The 19,943-nt window shown below is 35.9% G+C and overlaps 1 protein-coding gene across 3 annotated transcripts in view; it reads right to left on the bottom strand.

The window, feature by feature from the left end:
* Positions 1-19,943, bottom strand: part of YAF2 (YY1 associated factor 2) — a 72,671-nt gene that overhangs the window by 29,143 nt on the left and 23,585 nt on the right. Inside the window, exon 3 of one of the 3 annotated variants that reach the window (XM_021704830.2) lies at positions 18,861-18,932. The exons of 1 other annotated variant lie outside the window; for it this stretch is intronic. In XM_021704830.2, coding sequence (XP_021560505.1) covers positions 18,861-18,932 — 72 coding nt within the window. Of the gene's footprint in view, positions 1-18,860; positions 19,208-19,943 lie in introns of those variants that run through there. One more of the 3 variants, XM_021704827.1, reaches the window with a different exon arrangement.

Here is a 19,943-nt window from a genome sequence, read left to right as displayed (position 1 = left end):
TTTCTAGATAGATTACATTTGCCAGTTTGCAGTATCTTTTAGACCTCTGACCTAAGATTTTTTTAGGAGAGTATTTTTACACTTTTTAATTCAAGTGTTTGAGGTTTTTGTTTTGAGGTCTGAGAAGGTTTTGTTTTGAGGTCTGAGATGAAAAAGCACCTGCTTTTGTTATATTAACTTAAAATTTCATTGTAGGGGGCACCTGGGTGGCTCAGTCGGTTAAGCGTCTGCCTCCAGCTCAGGTCATGATCCCGGGGTCCTGGGATGGAGCCCCATGTTCGGCTCCCTGCTCAGTGGGGAAACCTCCTTCTCCCTCTCCCTGCCGCTCCCCTTGCTTGTGCTCTCTCTAATAAAAATAAATAAAATCTTTAAAAAAATTTTTTTTGGGCGCCTGGGTGGCTCAGTTGGTTAAGCGGCTGCCTTTGGCTTAGGTCATGATCCTGGAGTCTCATGATCGAGTCCCGCATCGGGCTTCCTGCTCAGCAGGGAGTCTGCTTCTCCTTCTGACCCTCCGCCCTCTCATGTGCTCTCTCTTTCTCATTCTCTCTCTTAGATAAATAAAACTTAAAAAAAAATAAATAAATAAATAAAAATAATTTTTTTTTAAAATTTCATCGTACAGTATGTGGTTGACAATATTTTTACTTTTTTTTCCACTTTTCTTTCTAGTATTTATTTTTTTAAATGTTCCATGGGAAATAGAAAAGGTGTTCTTTTTACAATAAGAGTACGTTTACTGTATCAGATTTACTGATTATATGATTCAGACATCTTATTTTTTATCTCTTTGATGTGTCAAGGACTGAAAGTCTCCCATTACTGCTATATATCTAGAATATATATATTCTTCGGATTTAGTTTTCACTTTACATACTTCAATGCTTCATCTTTAAAAAAATAAAGATTTTTGGTTCTCTTTATATTAGTAACTATATCCTTGACGATTACGAAGTGCCTCTCCTCTTTCTCACACTGCTTTTTAAAACAAGACTTTTATTTATTTATTTTTGAGGGGGGCATGAGTGCGGGGGGTTGGGAGAAGAGGGAGAAGCAGACTCCCCGCTGAGCAGGAAGCCTTCCTTGGGGCTCAATCACAGGACCCTGGGATCAGGACCTGAGCTAAAGACAGTCACTCAACCAACTGAGCCACCCAGGCGCCCCTGATGTTTACTGCTTTTAATTCAACTCTGTCTAGCAATACCATCCACTGATTAATTTTTTGTTTATATTTGCCTAATATCTAGTTTTGACTATCCATTTACTTCCAACCTTCTTAGTAATTTTGTTCTAGATGTGTTTCTAACATCCACTGTATAGCTGGGTTTTGTATTTCACCTAACCTGAGTCTTGCTGAATATCTGGGCTTATGTCATGGGCATTTAGTGTTTTAATAAGCACATGTGGTTTTCTTTTTACGTTTTCTGCTTTTTTTTTCTTTCCATGCTCGTTTTTTTGTTTTCCATCTTTTGTTATACAGTTATTTCACATATTAAACAAATGTTTACTGAGCACCCACTATGTGCCAAGCACCATGCTTAGTGTTAGGAATACAATGGCAAACAAAAGTAGCTAACTAGCTACATATATAATTACAAACTGTGGTTTTGTTCTTCCCTGCCCACTCCAACACCATGACCAACTGTAACAGGAGTGAACGTAGATAAGGCTTTCAAAAAGTCTGCTCACAAGACCTGACATGCTTAGATTTAAATAATACAAAGGAGTTACCCCAGTGAAAGACTGGGAGAAAGATTATATTTGGCAGAAAAAAAAAAAAGTAAGCACTGAGTGTAAAAAGGCAGCAAAGAACTTGATGTGTTGTAGAAACTAAAAGTTTGTAACACTGGAGAATACTGAGGGGGAAGAACTGCATGACATCAAGAGGTAGGCAGGCCACAGCAGGTCTACAAATGGGCCAAGTTAAAGAATCCGAATTTTAAGCTATTTCTATCATATTTCCATTTTAAAACTGTCGTGTAGAGAATGAGCTAAAGCATGACATACCTGGAATTGGAGAGATCAAGTAGTACACTATTAGAGTAGCCCAGACAAGAGATGATGGTGGCTTGGAGTAGTTGGCAAATGATGGAGATAAATGGATCCAAAAGATTTTAATCAAGGTAGTACTATCACTCTTCCTCCTTCCCTTTCCCCCAACTTTTGGAGTTAAATCGTCTACTTTTAGTTCTATTCAAGATTACTTTCACATACAGTATAATTTGGTTATTTTCATAATAAGGACATCCCTGTTCCTTTCCATAAACTTACTGATTCAGTAAATATTTATTAAATATATATTGCCACCAGGCAACATTCTACACATGAGAATAGAGCAAAGAAGAAAATCCTTAGCCTTATAAAGCTTACAAGTTGTGAAATAAAATGAAACTAAGCCTTCCTTATGTATATGATTGTGTCCTACCATAATACTCTACATCAGTAACGCTAAAACACTTTTTGGTATAATACAGTCATTCACTCCACATTTACTGAACACCATCTACGTACCAGGTCCTATGCTACAAATGTACAGAAATATCCCCTCATGGAGCATACAGACATTCTAGTAAAGATGGACAAATGTACACATCTTATACACACATACACACACTTATACGCAAATATATGAATGTACACACACATACACATGAAATATTATTAGGTAGTAGAAGAAAAATTAAGCGGGGTATGGGAAAAGAGAACTACACAGAAATGCTATTTTTCTACAGGAAAATCAGAGTAGGACCTCCAGTAAGGTTACTTAAGCAGAGTCCTAAATGAAGTGACGGAGTAAGCCAAGGAGGTCTCTAGATATGAAAAATTCCAGGAAAGGCAAGGCCAATTGGAAAGGCAAGACCAATTGCAAAGGCCCTATGGCAGAAGGCTGGAATGTTTGAAGAACACTAAGATGACCAAAATGTCTCAAATGCAATGAATGAGAGAGGAAATAGTAAAATTAGTCTGAAGAGGTCCCAAGGACCAGATCATGTAAGGCCTTAAGGTCTTCCTTTCATACAATGGAAAGAACTTAGAATAGTATTCTAAGTAGAATGGGATACTAAGTAGAATGCGAAGGTTCTGAAAAAGAGAATAACATGATCTGACTAGAGTTAAAATAAAAATTACCTGGCTGCCCTTTTAGAATAGTCAAATTCCAGAACACTGTCAATACCAAGTGCTGGAGAGGATGTAGAGCAACAGGAACCCTGATTCATTGCTGGTGGGAATGCAAAAAGGAACAGCCACTTTGGAAGACAGTTTGGCAGCTTCTTGCAAAACTAAACATACTTTTACCATATAATTCAGCAATCATACTCCTTGGTATTTACCCAAAAGAGCTGATATGTCCACATAAAAACCTGTATATGGATGTAGATAGCAGCTTTATCCACAATTATCAAAACTTGGAAGCAACCTAGATGTCTTTTAAAAGGTGAATGGACATATAAAACGTGGCACATCCAGACAATGGAATATTATTCAGTAATAGAAAGAAATAAGCTATCAAGCCATCAAAAGACATGGATAAACTTTAAATGGATATTACTAAAGTGAAAGAAGCCGGTCTGAAAAGGTTATATACTGTGTAATTCCAACTATATGATATTCTGGAAAAGACAAAACTACAGACAGCAAAAAGATCAGGGGTTGCCAGGGGTTGGGGAGAGCGAGAGATAAATAGGCAGAGCATTAAAGATTTTTAGGACAGTAAAACTATCCTATATGACACTATAATGGTGGATACATGTCATTATATATTTGTCTAAACTAACAGAATGTACAATACCAAGAATGAACCCAAATATAAACAATGGACTCTGGGGGATAATGATGCATCAATAAAGGTTTATCAGTTGTAACAAATGTACCACTCTGGTGGGGAATGATGATAAGGGGGGGGCACTTAGCAAGTGTAGGGGCAAGAGGTGTATGGAAAATCTCTGTACCTTCTGCTCAATTTAACTACGAACTTAAAACTGCTCTTAAGAAGTGACTACAGGACACCTGGGTGGCTCAGTTGGTTAAGCGTCTGCCTTCGACTCAGGTCATGATCCCGGTGTCCTGGATTGAGCCCTGCATCAGGCTCCCTGCTCAGCGGGGAGCCTGTCTCTACCTCTTCCTCTTCCTTCCCTCTCCTGCTTGTGCTCTCTCTCTCTCTCTCAAATAAATAAAATCTTAAAAAAAAAAAAAAGTGACTATAAATAGTATGAATGACCTATCCCTTTGGAAAACTATCTAGGGGAGACTTTAAGGTAATGTCCTTATGGATTCTCAAGTCATCACATTTAGAATTTGTGGTCCACAAGGCAAAGCTTTGAGACATGAAGATCTGTAATTAAATTTTGGCTCTACTAATGAATGGCTTCTGTTCTCATATAAGTCACTTAACCTGCATGGACTCTGCTTTCTTGGTAAAATAATTACAATAATAATAATTACAATAATAATAGTGATTCTACAAAGGGGTTTGCAAGGATCAAATTTAAATGAGCTTTGGAAACTAAAAAAAAAACAAAAAACAAAAACTACCTGGCTGTGCTGCTATTTAGATAACAGATGGTAAGAAAGCAGACTATAATCACAGCAACCATTTAGGAACTTATTATAATAGGCAAGCAGGAGATGATGGTGGCCTATAATAGGATGGCAACAGTTGAGGGTGAAAGAGGTGAAATTCTAAATATATTTTGGAGGTACAGCACGTAGGATTTGTAGATGAATAGCAGAAAGTAGAAGGTAAGAGAGAAGGAAGTAGAGAGAGTGCGTGTCATCAAGAGAGGGGGAATTTGGGGAGAGAACTCTAAGTTCAATTTTGCACATATGAAGTTTGAAATTCCTAGAAGACATAAAGTGGAGTTACCTAAATAATTGCCTAATAATAATCATGCAAAGAAATGAGAGATGTTCATGCCTAACTTACTGAAAACACTCACTGTTTTAGTCACATCTTAAACATGCACATGGTGAATATCAAGATCTTCTAAACTCCAGTATTAGTTAAGATATATCAACAGGTGGTTTTAACAAGACAGACATGGTTTCAACCCTTAGTTTACAGTTTAGTGTGAGAAACAGAAAAAAAAACCCAAGCAATTAAAATATATGCACTGTCATTATGGGAAAAGTCCAAAATGGAAGAAGAAATTTAGGTAGAGATCTAAAACTTCTGGCTAGATGTCAGAGTTCTCAATAAATAAGGGAGAATATTTAGGATAGTAGACCCTTGACTCATAAATTGAATATAATCACTAGATAAATTATTTTAGTTATTAGCAATCTACTAATAAGCACAAGTTACTGGTAAATAACACCTTAAGAATGATACTGTACATGGGCGCCTGGATGGCTCAGTCGTTAAGCGTCTGCCTTGGGCTCGGGTCATGATCCCAGAGTCCTGGGATCGAGCCCCACATCAGGCTCACTGCTCTGCGGGAAGCCTGCTTCTCCCTCTCTCACTCCCCCCCTGCTTATGTTCCTGCTCTTCCTATCTCTGTCTCTGTCAAATAAATAAATAAAATCTTAAAAAAAAAAAAAAAGGAATGATACTGTACATTAAATATAACAAAGTAAGGTACATGAAAACCATGTTGAGTGCTAAAATGAGACATTTCTAAAAAGTATTCCCGGAACCTAAAGAAGAAAAGGTTAAGTAGATACTGAAATTAGCTAAAAAAAAAAAAAAAAAAAAATCGCTTAGGATAGCCCCCCTACAAGTTGAAGCTTAGAAGATGAACAAGAGTTGGAAGAGTAAAAAGATTATTCCATACAATAGAAATTCCATAAGCAAAGACTCAGAATTAGAAATTGTTAAAAGAACTTAGAGAAAGAAGCCATTCCCACTCAAGAAATATTTACTATATATCTATTTTATGACAGGCCCTGGGAATCAAAAGTGATGAAGACACCCTCTTACAAAGTCTAGAGCAGGTTTGGAAAGCAGACTACCAAAAACAGTTGGTAAGTGCTAAGACTGGGTTAAATGCAGGCAGTTATGGAAATATATAGGATGAATACCTAGGCAGATCCTATGGGAACAGAAAAGGCTTTCGGAAGGAAAGAAGACATGAAATTAACAGGAATTAACCAAACTTGGGGTGGGAGGTGGGAAGCACTGGGAACAGAGGATGAGAAGAAATGCAAAATAACATTCAAGATTTGAGTGTGTACAAAGGCTAGAAACAACAGAGCACATTACCGGTAGGAGGATTGGTGGATATGGCTGAGGCGTAACATTATGGGGTGAATGGCAAGAGCTAGTGATAAAGAAATAAACATGAACCAAGCCATGAAAAGATTTGTAAGCCATGTTAAGGAGTATAGACTTTACCTAAGGACGTCTCCTGGCCTTACTAAAAAGTTCCTATCAAAGAAAAGAAACAAAGTTTATAGTGAGATATCATCAGATTACCTAGAACAGGAGTTACAAACTCAATTATCTACAGAGACTAGATAATTAATAAAAATGAGTGAGGAGGGCCAGGTAAAACAAACACCCAGGAGACAACAGTGAGTGATGAGAACTGTGGAGAGCCAAAGTCCCCTCTAAATGGGTCAAACTGTTGCAATGAACAACGAGGCTCAGGGTTGCTAGACCTTCCAATTAAAAAAAAAGCTGGAAATTTAAAATTTCAAGAAAAATCTCCTGAATTTTTAATAGTGGCAATACAATTTCTTTGAAACATGATGCAGACCAACACTGAGGGGACCAAATAAAACAAAGAGTCAAACTGGTACCACCGGTCATCAGTTTCTAGTCTCTACTGCAGAAACTCAAAAACTAAGCTGAGGCCTCTGACTTGGACCTGAAGGCAGTAGAGAGCTCCTGGACATTTAAAGAGGAATAACAAGTAACCACTGCTTAAGAAGGCACAGTGTCCATTTTGGTCACTGCTGAGAAAGTACCTGGCACTTCACTGATCTCAGTAAATACTCAGAGATGAAGCTAAACTGGCATCTTTTGAACATCAGTGTCATGGCAGTAGATAGGACAAACTATCCAATCATAGAAAAGAAAAGAAAACAAATCCAGTGTTCTTTGCTCTAATCCTAGAATCCTTTTCAGTCAGTCTTTAGTTTTGTTCAAAGTCAGCAGCTACCACATGCTGCCTAGTGTTCACTGGCTATAACAGCCTCTAACTCAGAAATTTGACCAACATACCAGTGACCACAACTAGCAACTACCAGCTTTCACCTAGGTAGCGGCAATGAAATTAAATAGGATGAATGGTCATAGTGGATGGGAAAATGAGAATATTCTATGCTTCACTTCAATACCAGACCAGGCCCTCCAATGCTAATTCCACACCATACCCTATCACACTGTTGCTAAAACTCGACCTTAACAAACACTGTGTTCACTGTGCTTGGCAATACCTACCAACAATAATGGGTATTCCTGGATAGTAAGGGTGGGAAGGAAACAGAATGGAATCGAGATTCTGCTAGCAGGGAGATAGAGTAACAAAGAGGTAGGCTGAGAAAGACTGGAAATTCAAAAGAGGTGTGAAAGTTAAATAATAACTAAGACCAGAAAGCAGGTAGCCCAAGAAACCTCAGAATCTGAGCATTTATATATTCTGAGTTCAAGTAATCTTATTACAAGAGCACTGTTTGAAATAAAATATAGAAGACTCTTCTGCTGGCACTGGGACACAGAGATAACCAGTATTAGAGGTCATAAATTCATTTACTGAGAATAATCTTCATAGATGTCACTCATCTAGGAAAGGTGAAACCAAGAGGATATCAAAATGTCAAGTCATGGGGCACCTGGGTGGCTCAGTTAAGCGTCTGCCTTTGGCTCAGGTCATGATCCCAGGGTCCTGGGATCGAGCCCCGCATCGGGGTCCCTGCTTGACAGGGGGCCTGCTTCTCCCTCTCCCTCTGCCGCTCCCACTGCTTGTGCTCTCCTGCTCTCTCTGACAAATAAATAAATAAAATCTTTACCAAAAAAAAAAAAGTCAAGTCATATGTGTTGTACCTTAGATATGCCTCTATTTTGCAATATGTTCATTCTCATAGTATTTACTAAGGAAGAAGTAGAGAAAAATTGATTGATTTGGAAATCTTTAAGCAATTAGCATCTTAGAGAATGGACACCCAATCCCCATAAAGTATGATGCTGGACTTCCCTCTTATAAAAAAAAAGTCATCATATAAGGAATACTTCTGGTTCAATGACTTTAAACCAAGAAAAGAGAGGTTTGTTACCCTGCTGGGGTGGAGGAGATGACAATGGCAATAATGTATAATCCTACCTAGAGTAGCCTATGTAGAAGGTCTGAGTCTCATATTCTGATAAAAAGGAGGAGCTTTTTATAGGAAGCTTATAGGAAGGATGGGGTGCCTAGATAGCTTAGTCGGTTGGTTAAGCGTCCAAGTCCTGGTTTCGGCTCAGGTTATGATCTCAGAGTCGTGGGATCGAGCCCCACGTCAGGCTCCATGCTCAGCACAGAGTCTGCTTGAGATTCTTTCTCCCTTCTTCTGTCCCCTGGTCCCCTGCTCGCTCTTGCTCCCTCCCTCCCTCAAATAAATAAATAAAATCTTTTAAAAATAATATATAAAGAAATTAAGTAGACCTAGGTATCAGGGAATACTACAGTAAGACCTAAATGTTCTGTCAAATGTAGGAATGGATAGTCGGTTTCAGGTTACCAATGACCAACAGTAAAGCTGAGTACCCACACACAGGTGAAGTAATAAAAGAAAAAAAGAAATTCAAAGCACCTTTAATGAGAAGTAATAGGAGAATTATACAAAACCAAATGTTTTCTCAGATGCTCTAAGTCTGTTCTATGTAATACAGAAGCCACGGGTGGGTACTAAGCACTTGAAATGTGCTACCCCAAACTGAGATGTGCTATAAATATAAAATATAGACCAGAGTCCAAAGACTCAGTATGGAAAAGATTGTTAAATATCTCAATAATGATTTGAAAGGATAATTTTTTAGATATATTGGGTTAAATAAAATACAGTATTAAAATTAATTTCACCTGTTACATTTTACTTTTTTAATTTGGCCATGAGAAATTTTTAAATTACATATATGGCTCCCTTTTGTGGCTTGCATTATATTTCTGTTGGAGTGCTATAAAAATTAGTCATGCTTAATGTGAAGCCTTCAATTAATGTAACTATTTTAACATTTTCATTGAATTTAATATTGTCTCCTCCTTTAGTATTAAATTCCTCTTGGGTACATCCTGAGTAAGATGATTTTAACATGAAGAACAATGACAGCTTACCAGACTGTCCAGAAAAGAGACTGAATCAAATTTCTGGGCAGAGGCTTGAGCCAGCAGGCTTGTTCCACCAAATGGTAACCAGGCTCTCTTCGTGTTATCTCTGGCAAAAGGGTTATATAGTAAGAAAGCAGCACTATGTACACATGGAACAGGATTTGACCAATAGTTTAACTAAATCCATCCAGCATAATAACACGACTTGTTTTAGGATTTTGTCAATTATAATCCAAGTGTTAAATTTACAAAGTAAAATAAACATCTTTCACTATGATTTATTCAAATTTACCCATTTTCAACCAATTTTTAAGGTATTCACATTTGCCCTTTTGGGAAAGATTCTCTCCTAACACTGACTCTAATTTGCTACCAAGGAAAACACACCTCTCTCGTTAGGGTGAAAGGAAACAATACTATTTTTTATGAGATATCATGACAGATTTTAAAAGACACTAGGATTCTCATACCATAAACACTAATACTATCTGGAAACTTGAAGAGAATGTGGTTTTAGGAAATTAAGAATTTCACAAATAAGAAACAGAACATAAACACTTATACAACACAGCACTGACTCAAAGACAGAGAATATAGGAAAACAATTGTACTATCCCAATATTAGAAGACTACTAGTTTTAAAAAAATGTACTGGACTCAGCACAATGAAAATAAAATTGGACTTTAGAGATCCAAAATTTCCTACAGATTAAAATATTTCTCAAGTCAAAGTTCTTTGGCACAAAACAATTTAAGGCTTCATACACTATTCTTAGTCAAACTACCACAGACTTTAATAATCAATGGAAGAAACAACCAATGGAAGATATCCCGGATGGCTAAGGAGAAATTTGGGTTCAAGTGCTAGTTAATTTGAGAGGGAAGTATGCCAGTTATTCACCAGTTATTCAATTAAGCACAAGGATTATACTAAGTTTTGGAGATACAATGGTGAACATGCTACAATCTCTGACCATTAGTTTACTCTCTGGTAGTTTTCTAAAAGAACAGGAAGTAGGACTGCCACTGACATTTCACTGCCTGTTTCCCATACCCCAAATGAGGATGTTTCCCCCTTCTCCTATTTGTATTCGGAGGAAAGGGCGGTGGTGGAGGGATGGAGAAACAAAGAAGAAAACAGATCTATATATAACATATTGAATTACAGTTATTTCTCTCTTTCCCTATAAAACTCTAAACTCCTTAAAGAAAGAGGATGAAACCTATTCACCACCTCCCTATTCCTAGCACCTAACCCAGTGACTGGTGTTCATTTGCTACCTTAGAACTAAACTAAATCACAGTCACTGTGCTAGGGCCACTGCTTTCATTTTCTACCATAAACCAATATCAAGGGGCGCCTGGGTGGCTCAGTCGTTAAGCGTCTGCCTTCGGCTCGGGTCATGGTCCTAGGGTCCTGGGATTGAGCCCCACATCGGGCTCCCTGCTCAGCTGGAAGCCTGCTTCTCCCTCTCCCACTCCCCCTGCTGTGTTCCCTCTCTCGCTGTGTCTCTGTCAAATAAATAAATAATCTTTAAAAAATAAAAAAAATTAAAAAATAAACCAGTATCAAGAATAAATGCAGATTAAAAAAATTAGATCAATCCTTCTAGTTTTTCTTTTTGTAAAAATAAGCTTATATATACATTAACTGTAGGCGTTTAAAAGCTACAAATATACATGTTCTTTAAGGAAAAACATGTAGTTCCATAAAGCTTCCTTTCACCATTATCACTAGATCTCCCCTTACCAACCCCATCCAGACAGAGGTAACCACCATCATGAATTTGGTGTAAGTGATAACACACTGTACACATCATTCTGCCTTGACTTTATCTTACATTTCTGAGCTCTCTCCCTATTTAGACACATTGAAATGCAGCATGGCATAATGGACTCTGGAGCCAGGCAATTAAGATTCAAATCCTAACTTTCAATCTCCACTCTGCCATTTACCACCTTTGAAAGTAGGTAAGTTTTTTGCCTCTGTATGCTTCAGGATTTCCATATATAAAATGGAGATAATAATTGTACCTATTTCTGAGTTCTTATGAGGACTAAAATAGTTGTTTATATATACTTAAAGCAATTCCTGGGCATAAACAATATAATTTTTTCTTACAGATAAAAATAGTCACCAGTGATAAAAATCTAAACATAGACTTCGTAATTCTCTGTTATATAACTATTTTCTATCTTATTTATCCATGCCTATTGACGGACATTTAGATTTTTCCAAATGAATATCCCTGTACAAATCTCCCTGGGCAAATGTGCAAATTTCTCCAGACTAATAATACCTTGAATGGTAATTTCTGGATACGAGGATATGCACCTTTGAACTGTGTAACACTTACCTGATCCTGAGCTAATGGGTGAAAAAATTGATGGCTCGTAAGTTCTTAATTGCATTTCCCTGAAAATGAGACTAAGCATTTTTCAGTTCATTAGCCATTCCAATTTCCTTTGCTCTGTTGTGAATTGCCTTAATATCCATTGTTCAGTTTATCTGCATTTGTATCATCTTATTATTTTCCTCTTTATATATTCTGGACACAAATCCACTAGATATTACAGACATTACACCTATCTCTCAGTCATGCCACTCACATTTTAGTTTGGTTTATGATGTATTTTATTAAACCTAAGTTTTTCTTTCTGAGGTAGTCAAATCCTTTATCCTTGATGTCTTTATCTTCGATGGTCCATTCTTCTTTTCTTGACTTGTTAAAGAACGCCTCACACATCCTAAAGACACACATTCTTCTATACTTTCCTCTTTATTAAAGAGTTGTTCATGCTTAGTGTAAAATTCAAACGGAACTGACATCTGCATAAAGTCTGAAGTAGAGACCGAGTCTTCCCCCCATACAGAAAACCAATTCAACAGTCCACTCTTTCTTTCCCTGCTGATAGAAAATGTCATCTCTAACTCTTACCAACTTCTCAAATATGTGTGGATCCATTTCTGAACTCTCTCTTCTATTATATTAAGCTGTCTTTTCCTGTATTAAGACTATACTACTTTAACTACCATAAATTTATATTTTACTTCTTTTATTGAGGTGTAATTTACATAAAGTATACACTTTGATTTTTAAATAATGTATACCCAACCCAGATAAAGATATTAACATTCTGATCTCTAACACCAGAGATTAGTTCTACCTGTTTTTGAACTTCCTGTAAATGAAATCATACGATATGTAATATTTTGTTTCTCATTTCTTTTGCTGAACATAAGCATGGGAGAATCAAGCCATGTTGTGTGTAGCCGTTTATTCTTTTTCACTGCTACGTAGTATTCCATTCTAAATAACATGTTTAAAATTAGTCTTGCTAAACAACGGCACAAGCCACTCCTCACTATTGTTCTTCTTGCAGAACTGTCTTGGTTATTCTTGTGGCTTTAATTTTGTATATAATTTTTGTATAAAAAAAATCCTATTGGGATTTTTGTCTGAAACTATGTATAATAAATCACAGAGAAGTAATTTTTTAAGCAATATTTATACTTACCATAAATATAGTATATTCTGTCTTTTACTCATGTCTAATTTTATGTCCTTCAATAACACTTTACCCAGTTTATAGAATTTGCTGTATAGGAGAAATTTATTTTCTAACTGGCTACTGCCAATTTTAATCTTGATCTTATATCTAGTGACACTGAATTCTCTTATTAACACAGTGTTGGTTTTTTAAAAAATTTTCTACGGATATGTTCATCTCATTTTTCCTCTTTTCCAATCCATTTGGATTGTAGTTCTTTTTGCTTATGAGTAAAGACGTATTTGTCTGATTCTTGACTTTAATGGGACTGTTTCTAAGGTTTCACCATTAAGCATAATGCGACAGTTTGAAAGACAGCCTCTACTGAAAGAAAAAGCTCACTTGTCATGGTTTGAGGGTTGTTGTTTTTTTTTTTCTCAAAACATTAATGGGCATTGAGTTTTATCATAAACTTTCACTAAATCTTTCAAGACTGTTCCCCTAGGGGCGCCTGGTGGCTCAGTCGGTTAAGCGACTGCCTTCGGCTCAGGTCATGATCTCAGGGTCCTGGGATCGAGCCCCGCGCTGGACTCCCTGCTCAGCAGGGAGTCTGCTTCTCCCTCTGCCTGCTGCTCCCCCACTTGTTCTCTCTCCCTCTGCGTCAAACAAATAAATAAAATCTTAAAAAGAAAAAAAAGACTGCTCCCCTAAATCTTATGTTACATTGATACAATTTTCAAATATTGAACTATCCTTACATTCTTATCCTAATTAAATTTTTATGTCTCTGTTCATACATAAGATTGAATATATTTTCCCTTGTATATTCTTTCCAGTTTAGGTTTCCAGACTACACTTGTCTGATAAACGGCAGGGTAGCTTTCCCTCTTTTTCTATTATCTGGGTCATTTTGTATAAAAATAGAATTATCTGTTCACCATAAGTATATCTGAAAACGGATTATAAATATCACAATTAAAACTATTCCTCTGGTAACACTTCACACAGTGAGGATGGGTAAAGTAAAAAAGACAGATACTGAAAGTGTTGGTGAGGGTGTGGAAAATTAGAACCCTCATATGCTACTGGTGGGAAAGTAAAATGGCACAGCCACTTTGGAAAACAGTCTGGCAGTTCCTCAAAAGGTTAAACATAGTTACATATGACCTAGTAATTTCACTCCTAGGTATATATCCAAGAGAAATGAAAATGTATGTCCACACAAAAATTTGTACATAAATGCTGATAGCAGCTATTCATAATGGGCAAAAAATGCAGAATAATCCAAATATCCATCAACTGATGAAAGGATAACCAAAATGTGGTATATGCATAAAATGGAATAATATTTAGTCATAAAAGGAATAAAGTGCACTGATATATGGTACGACATGGTTGGACCTTAAAAATATTATAAGTGAAAGAAGTGAGTCACAAAAGGTCACATATTGAATGATTCCATTTATATGAAATGTCTAGAATAGGCAAATCTATAGAAACAGAGTAAATCAGAGGTTGCCTAAGTCTGGAGGGTTTGAGGAAAATTGGGACTGACGGCGAACAGGTACAACAGTTTCTTTTTGGGGTGAGAAAATATTCTAAAACATCAAAGTAATGGCTGCACAACTCTAAAAATACTAAAAACCACTGAATTGTACATTTTAAATGGATAAATAATAGGATTTGTGAATAGCTCAATAAAGTTTCCATTTTTATTTTTATTTTTTTATTATTTTTAAATAGGCTCCACACTCTGCGTGGAGCCCAACGTAGGGCCTAAACTCATGACCGAGATCAAGACTTGAGCTGAGAGCAAGAGTTGGATGTTTAACTGAGCCACCCAGGCGCCCCTGAAGTTGTTATTTTTTTTTAAAAGATTTTATTTATTTATTTGACAGAGAGAGAGACAGCGAGAGAGGGAACACAAGCAGGGGGTGTGGGAGAGGGAGAAGCAGGCTTCCCACCGAGCAGGGAGCCTGATGCGGGGCTTGATCCCAGACCTGAGCCGAAGGCAGACACTTAACAACTGAGCCACCCAGGTGCCCCTAAAGTTGTTATTTTTAAAAACCTATTCCTCTTGGGGAAATTTACTACAACTTCAATTGTTTTAACAGTTTTTAAATTTCTTTAGATTTTTTCTTTACAATTTTGGAATGATTTTTTTCCCCTAGAAAACAATCCAGTTCACCTGGTTTTTAAAATTTATATATATATATTATTTATATATATTAATATATATGTTATATTATATATTATTTATATATTTATACATCTTATATAATAAAAATTATATAGTGATTTCTTGTGATTTTTAAATTTATAATTGTGTTTGTAGTTATATCTCATTTTAAATTTTATTTACATCACATTTTTTTTTTTTTAAGATTTTATTTATTTATTTGACAGAGATAGACACAGCGAGAGAGGGAACACAAGCAGGGGGAGTGGGAGAGGGAGAAGCAGACTTCCCGCCGAGCAGGGAGCCCCATGTGGGGCTCGATCCCAGGACCCTGGGATCATGACCTGAGCTAAAGGCAGATGCTTAATGACTGAGCCACCCAGGCGCCCCTCATCATCTGTTTTTTGAGTATGTCCAGAACTTAATCAACTAAAAAGAACCAGCTCTGATCTGAATAAACATTGCTATTGTTTTTATTATTTTCTATTTCACCAAATTCTATTTTTATTTTTTTTCCCTCCCTTCTTTCTTAGCTTTTACTTTCTCCTTTTTTTTTTTAGTTTTTGAGTTGAATATCTGGCTCATTTATTTTCTTTCAACCTAATACATGCATTTAAGGTTATAAATTCACCCCTAAGCACCACTTTTCCTGTATCCTTCAAGTTCGGATACAATGCTTTTGTTATGATTCAGTTCTAATTATTCAACAATTTCTACTTTTTAAAAAAAATTCTTGAAAATGGTTAGTCATTTTTTCTTCAGTACTGCTTCTCCACCATTCTCTGTATTCTCTGTTCTGGAACTCCAATCAGACCTGCCCTGAAACTTTTCAACCTACTTCTAAGGTGGCTTAGCTTTTCTTTCATTCTTTTCATCTCTTTATTTTGCTGTACAGTGTCCAGGAAGTTATCAATTTTATCTTTTTTTTTTTTTTAAAGATTTTATTTATTTATTTGACAGAGAGAGAGACAGCGAGAGCAGGAACACAAGCAGGGGGAGTGGGAGAGGGAGAAGCAGGCCTCCCGCCGAGCAGGGAGCCCCATGCAGGATTCGATCCCAGGACCCTGGGATCATGACCCGAGCCGAAGGCAGACGCTTAACGACTGAGCCACCCAGGCGCCCTATCAGTTTTATCTTGAAATTAACAACTTCTCTCTTCAGCTAAGTCTAATCTTTTTTGCCCATTTATGGAGTTATTTTATAACTAGCTATATTTTTCAATTTCAATTAGTTACTTCATTTATTTCTACATATTTATTGCTTCTTGACTGCTCTTGTTCAATTATAATGCAATATGCTCTGAATAAGAAAAAGGGATATATTTTAAGCTAATATGCTTTTACGTGAAATGTACTTTGAAAGTTGTCTGCTATCAAACTCTTCTTTAATGTCAAAAAAAAAAAAAAAAACCACTTCTTAAAAGTTCTCTTGACTGCTATTCTACCAAATGTACCCCCCACTGTGCCTACCGGTATCAAGGCATAGAAAGAACAAGTTCTATTATTCCGATTTTAGAATTAGAGAAATTGAAGCACAATACAGTTCTTTTTAAAATACTTTCTACTTTTTTTTTGAAAAATATCAAAACCACAGAAAAGTTGAAAGTACAATGTATACCCTATATACCCTTCACCTAGATTCAAAATTGTTAACATTTGCCACATTTGCTTTATCTCTTCTTATATCTCTCTCTACACACACATATACACAACACACCCAAATACCCACACTTTTTTTCTGAGCCCATCATAATATTTCCTTCTAAAATTTTCAGCATGTATCTCTAAAGAATAAAGAATAAGGATATTCTTAATATATACCATAGCACTATTATACCAAAGAAACGCTGAAACTGGATGTGCAGAAGGAAATTCACAACAAGCACTTAAGTCATCTAAATATTCTTTACTTTGGCTTGTCTAATTGGACCTGAATTGGTTCTCTGGTGACTATTTAAAAGCGACACTCAATCTGTCATTCCCTTCCTTCAGAAACCTGAAATTAGATTTTATCTACTGCTTCTTCAGACAGGTAATATTAAAACCAAACATTTCTGAAAATCAAGCAATAGTCTTCTAAGATAATTAAACCTCAAAAATCAAGTACACTGAACTTCCAGTTTGTTTTCTAACACTACACAAAGTCTTAAAATGAAGCCAAACTAGTTAACTCTCTCAAAACTATACATTCTATTTTAATGTCCCATAGAAGAAATTTATATTGCACTAAACAATTATAACTTCACTATTCCAGTTTCAAAGGGAAAAAACTGTTGTTCTTAAGAAAAACTGACAATACAAACAGGATTGATAAGCCAAATGACCCTGTTTTATAAATGAGAAAACTAGTAAATATATTCATGAAAAACTAAGTTTTTTCTATCAACTACGTGAAAAACTATTTTTTAATGGGTATAATTTAATCCCAGTCACTGATGTTAGGAACTAAATAAAATTAAAAACAATAAAATCCCATTTTTGTTCTCCATGATCATACAAATCAGCGTAAGAGTTTCATATCGAAGAAATAGCAATACCACCCACAGCTAATATCTAAAGGCTAAACTCTGTCATACAGATGAAAATTATATCCATAATCACAGAAATGTTCCATCTTTAATCAAATAATAAAAAGAGTGTTTACAATGTGCTACTCGGAATTGTTCTAAGTACATTCCACAAATTAATTAATTCAATTCTCATAGCAATCTCATTTTTCCACTGAGGAAACAGAGGTCACAGAGAGATGCTAGCATAAAAGGAACTGTGTAAGGGATAGGACCTGATCTCAGCCTTAGAGTATCGAAAAGTAGAATAAAAAGAAAGTCATTTTTTTAAAAATGGCAAAGTACAAGCCCCAAAGCATAAATGTAACAAGTAAACAAGTAAGACCAAAAGAAAAGTTTCAAAGTGAAGAATTTAAAAGGCTGGATAAACAGGATGGGACTGGATTATGAGAGGCCTTAAGCAACCAGCAAATGGATGAAAATTTTGTAAAACAACTTGAACAGAGGACCACTACAGGCTCTTTATGTGTTAAAAGTGCCCTTTTAGAAAGGATAACCTGGTAACAAAGCAGAAAAAGTGAGAGAGAGAGAAATCAGAAGCAAGGAATTCTGTCCAATTCTAATATTTACATGACAGTTCAATAAATTGTCTGGTACCTGTGGAAGCAGAGACTCACAATAAACCAATTAGTAAGTCCAACTATATGAACAAGGAAGTGGTAAACACACCCTGAATTATTTTCCAAATATACCTACAATGAAGCTAAAAGGTACACTGAAAACTGTATCAGTAAGAAGTGCTAGTCGATTAATGTAAGATTATTTTTTGTTATTCAGTACTATCCCAGAAGAATTTGGCCAAATTTGGCATAAGCCTAAGTTTTACAGTGTAAGTATATACTGCATGTAAAAGCAACATCACAAATAAAGGAATTTATAAAATAATTCAACACATAGCTTCCTTAAATTGCTTTAGAAGTATTACACTATTTACCAGAAGGTAATAGATACATAATTTTTATAAACAGCTATTATGTAAGTGATACTCTTTAAAATTAATGTCACACTTATTCATACACCCATTAAGAACTAGGTATTTATCATCCATACAATAAATTCCATAATCTACATCAAATTTACAAAATGAAGCTATCTCAAACAACTTTCTTCTTTGTAATTAAACAAACTCATTCTAAAGAGAAGAAATGTGAGAAAAAAATCTCAAGTTTTTGAAAACTAGATTACTCACCAGTAACTTGAGTTATCCTATTGGGTCTTTTCCCTCACAGATCCACCTCTCTTGCCCTTCTGTCCAGCATGAGAATCTTCTTGATGGGCATCCACTGGAACTGAGGGGGCATGCAGTACAGACGTATATGTAAGAAAGTTGGGGGGAGGGGATTTGGGAATGCTAGAGACATGCTTCAGTGCACTTGCTTACCTTCCTGAAATTGGAAATTTCAACGGTTCCTTGGTCCTCGAGGCATTCACAATAACTTCAAAGAATGTGGATCTGTGGAGATTACCCAATAGGAGAACTCCAGTTACTGGTAAGTGATCCAGCTTTTTCTTCTCTAGCAGAATAAGAAGATTAATTTTATTTGAGATTATTAATACACATAGAACTACAGGGGAAAGGGGTGTAAATTCACCAGATAACTGCATATGCATGCCCCAAAGTAAACACAAAAACAATTTGCTAACTACAATGTCAACAGAAACTTTTGGCACTATCAGAAAGAGAAGGAAAAGAAAATATGATTTGAATGGTTTCATTTTTAAATTCCCACTATAATAACAGCTATATTTTAATATACAAAAATATCAGCTATTAGACTATTCCATTTTACTGAAACAACACCATCACTTTTTAATATTAGTACAAGGATAATTAGTTGATCAAAATCTGCCATTTCTTAACTAGCCACTGTCATTAACATTCACCAAATTTTGGTGTAGAGGCCACAGTGAATTAACAATCTATAAGACTTCAGATAAAAAAAACATCAATACAATTCCCTTTTATCACTCAGTAAGTCTTTAAAATAGCCATTTGTCACCTGTAAGAAACCAAGCGCACACACACATATAAATGTATGCCAGGCCACTGATAAATAATAATGCTGATTTTAATTTAAATACTTGTACTAAGTTTTGATTAACTGTTACGCTTTTTAAATATTGCCAAAAATGGTCCTGTCATTAAAAACAACAAAAAACCCTGACTTCTAATAAAAGAAAAAAAAAGGTCTCCTCAGAAGAATTTCATCTTCAAGCTCACATGAAAATATTCTATTACCTTTAACTCAATACATATTAATCAGGTACATGTTCACTTTAACATACTACAGAAATGATGGCTTCAAACACTAGTTCCTGTTGAAGATACAGATATGTTTCCATAATACTCCACCCTTTTACCATTATGCTGTTAAATAATCATCTACTACCTTCAGGAAACGTAAGGTTTTTATGGTTCTTAATTCCATGGAAACAAATCGAAGATAATGTATAGCTTTTCCTT

Source organism: Neomonachus schauinslandi, chromosome 5, assembly GCF_002201575.2.
Source record: "Neomonachus schauinslandi chromosome 5, ASM220157v2, whole genome shotgun sequence".
Classification (NCBI taxonomy): Eukaryota; Metazoa; Chordata; class Mammalia; order Carnivora; family Phocidae; genus Neomonachus; species Neomonachus schauinslandi.
This window is presented reverse-complemented; position numbering and strand designations above follow the sequence as displayed.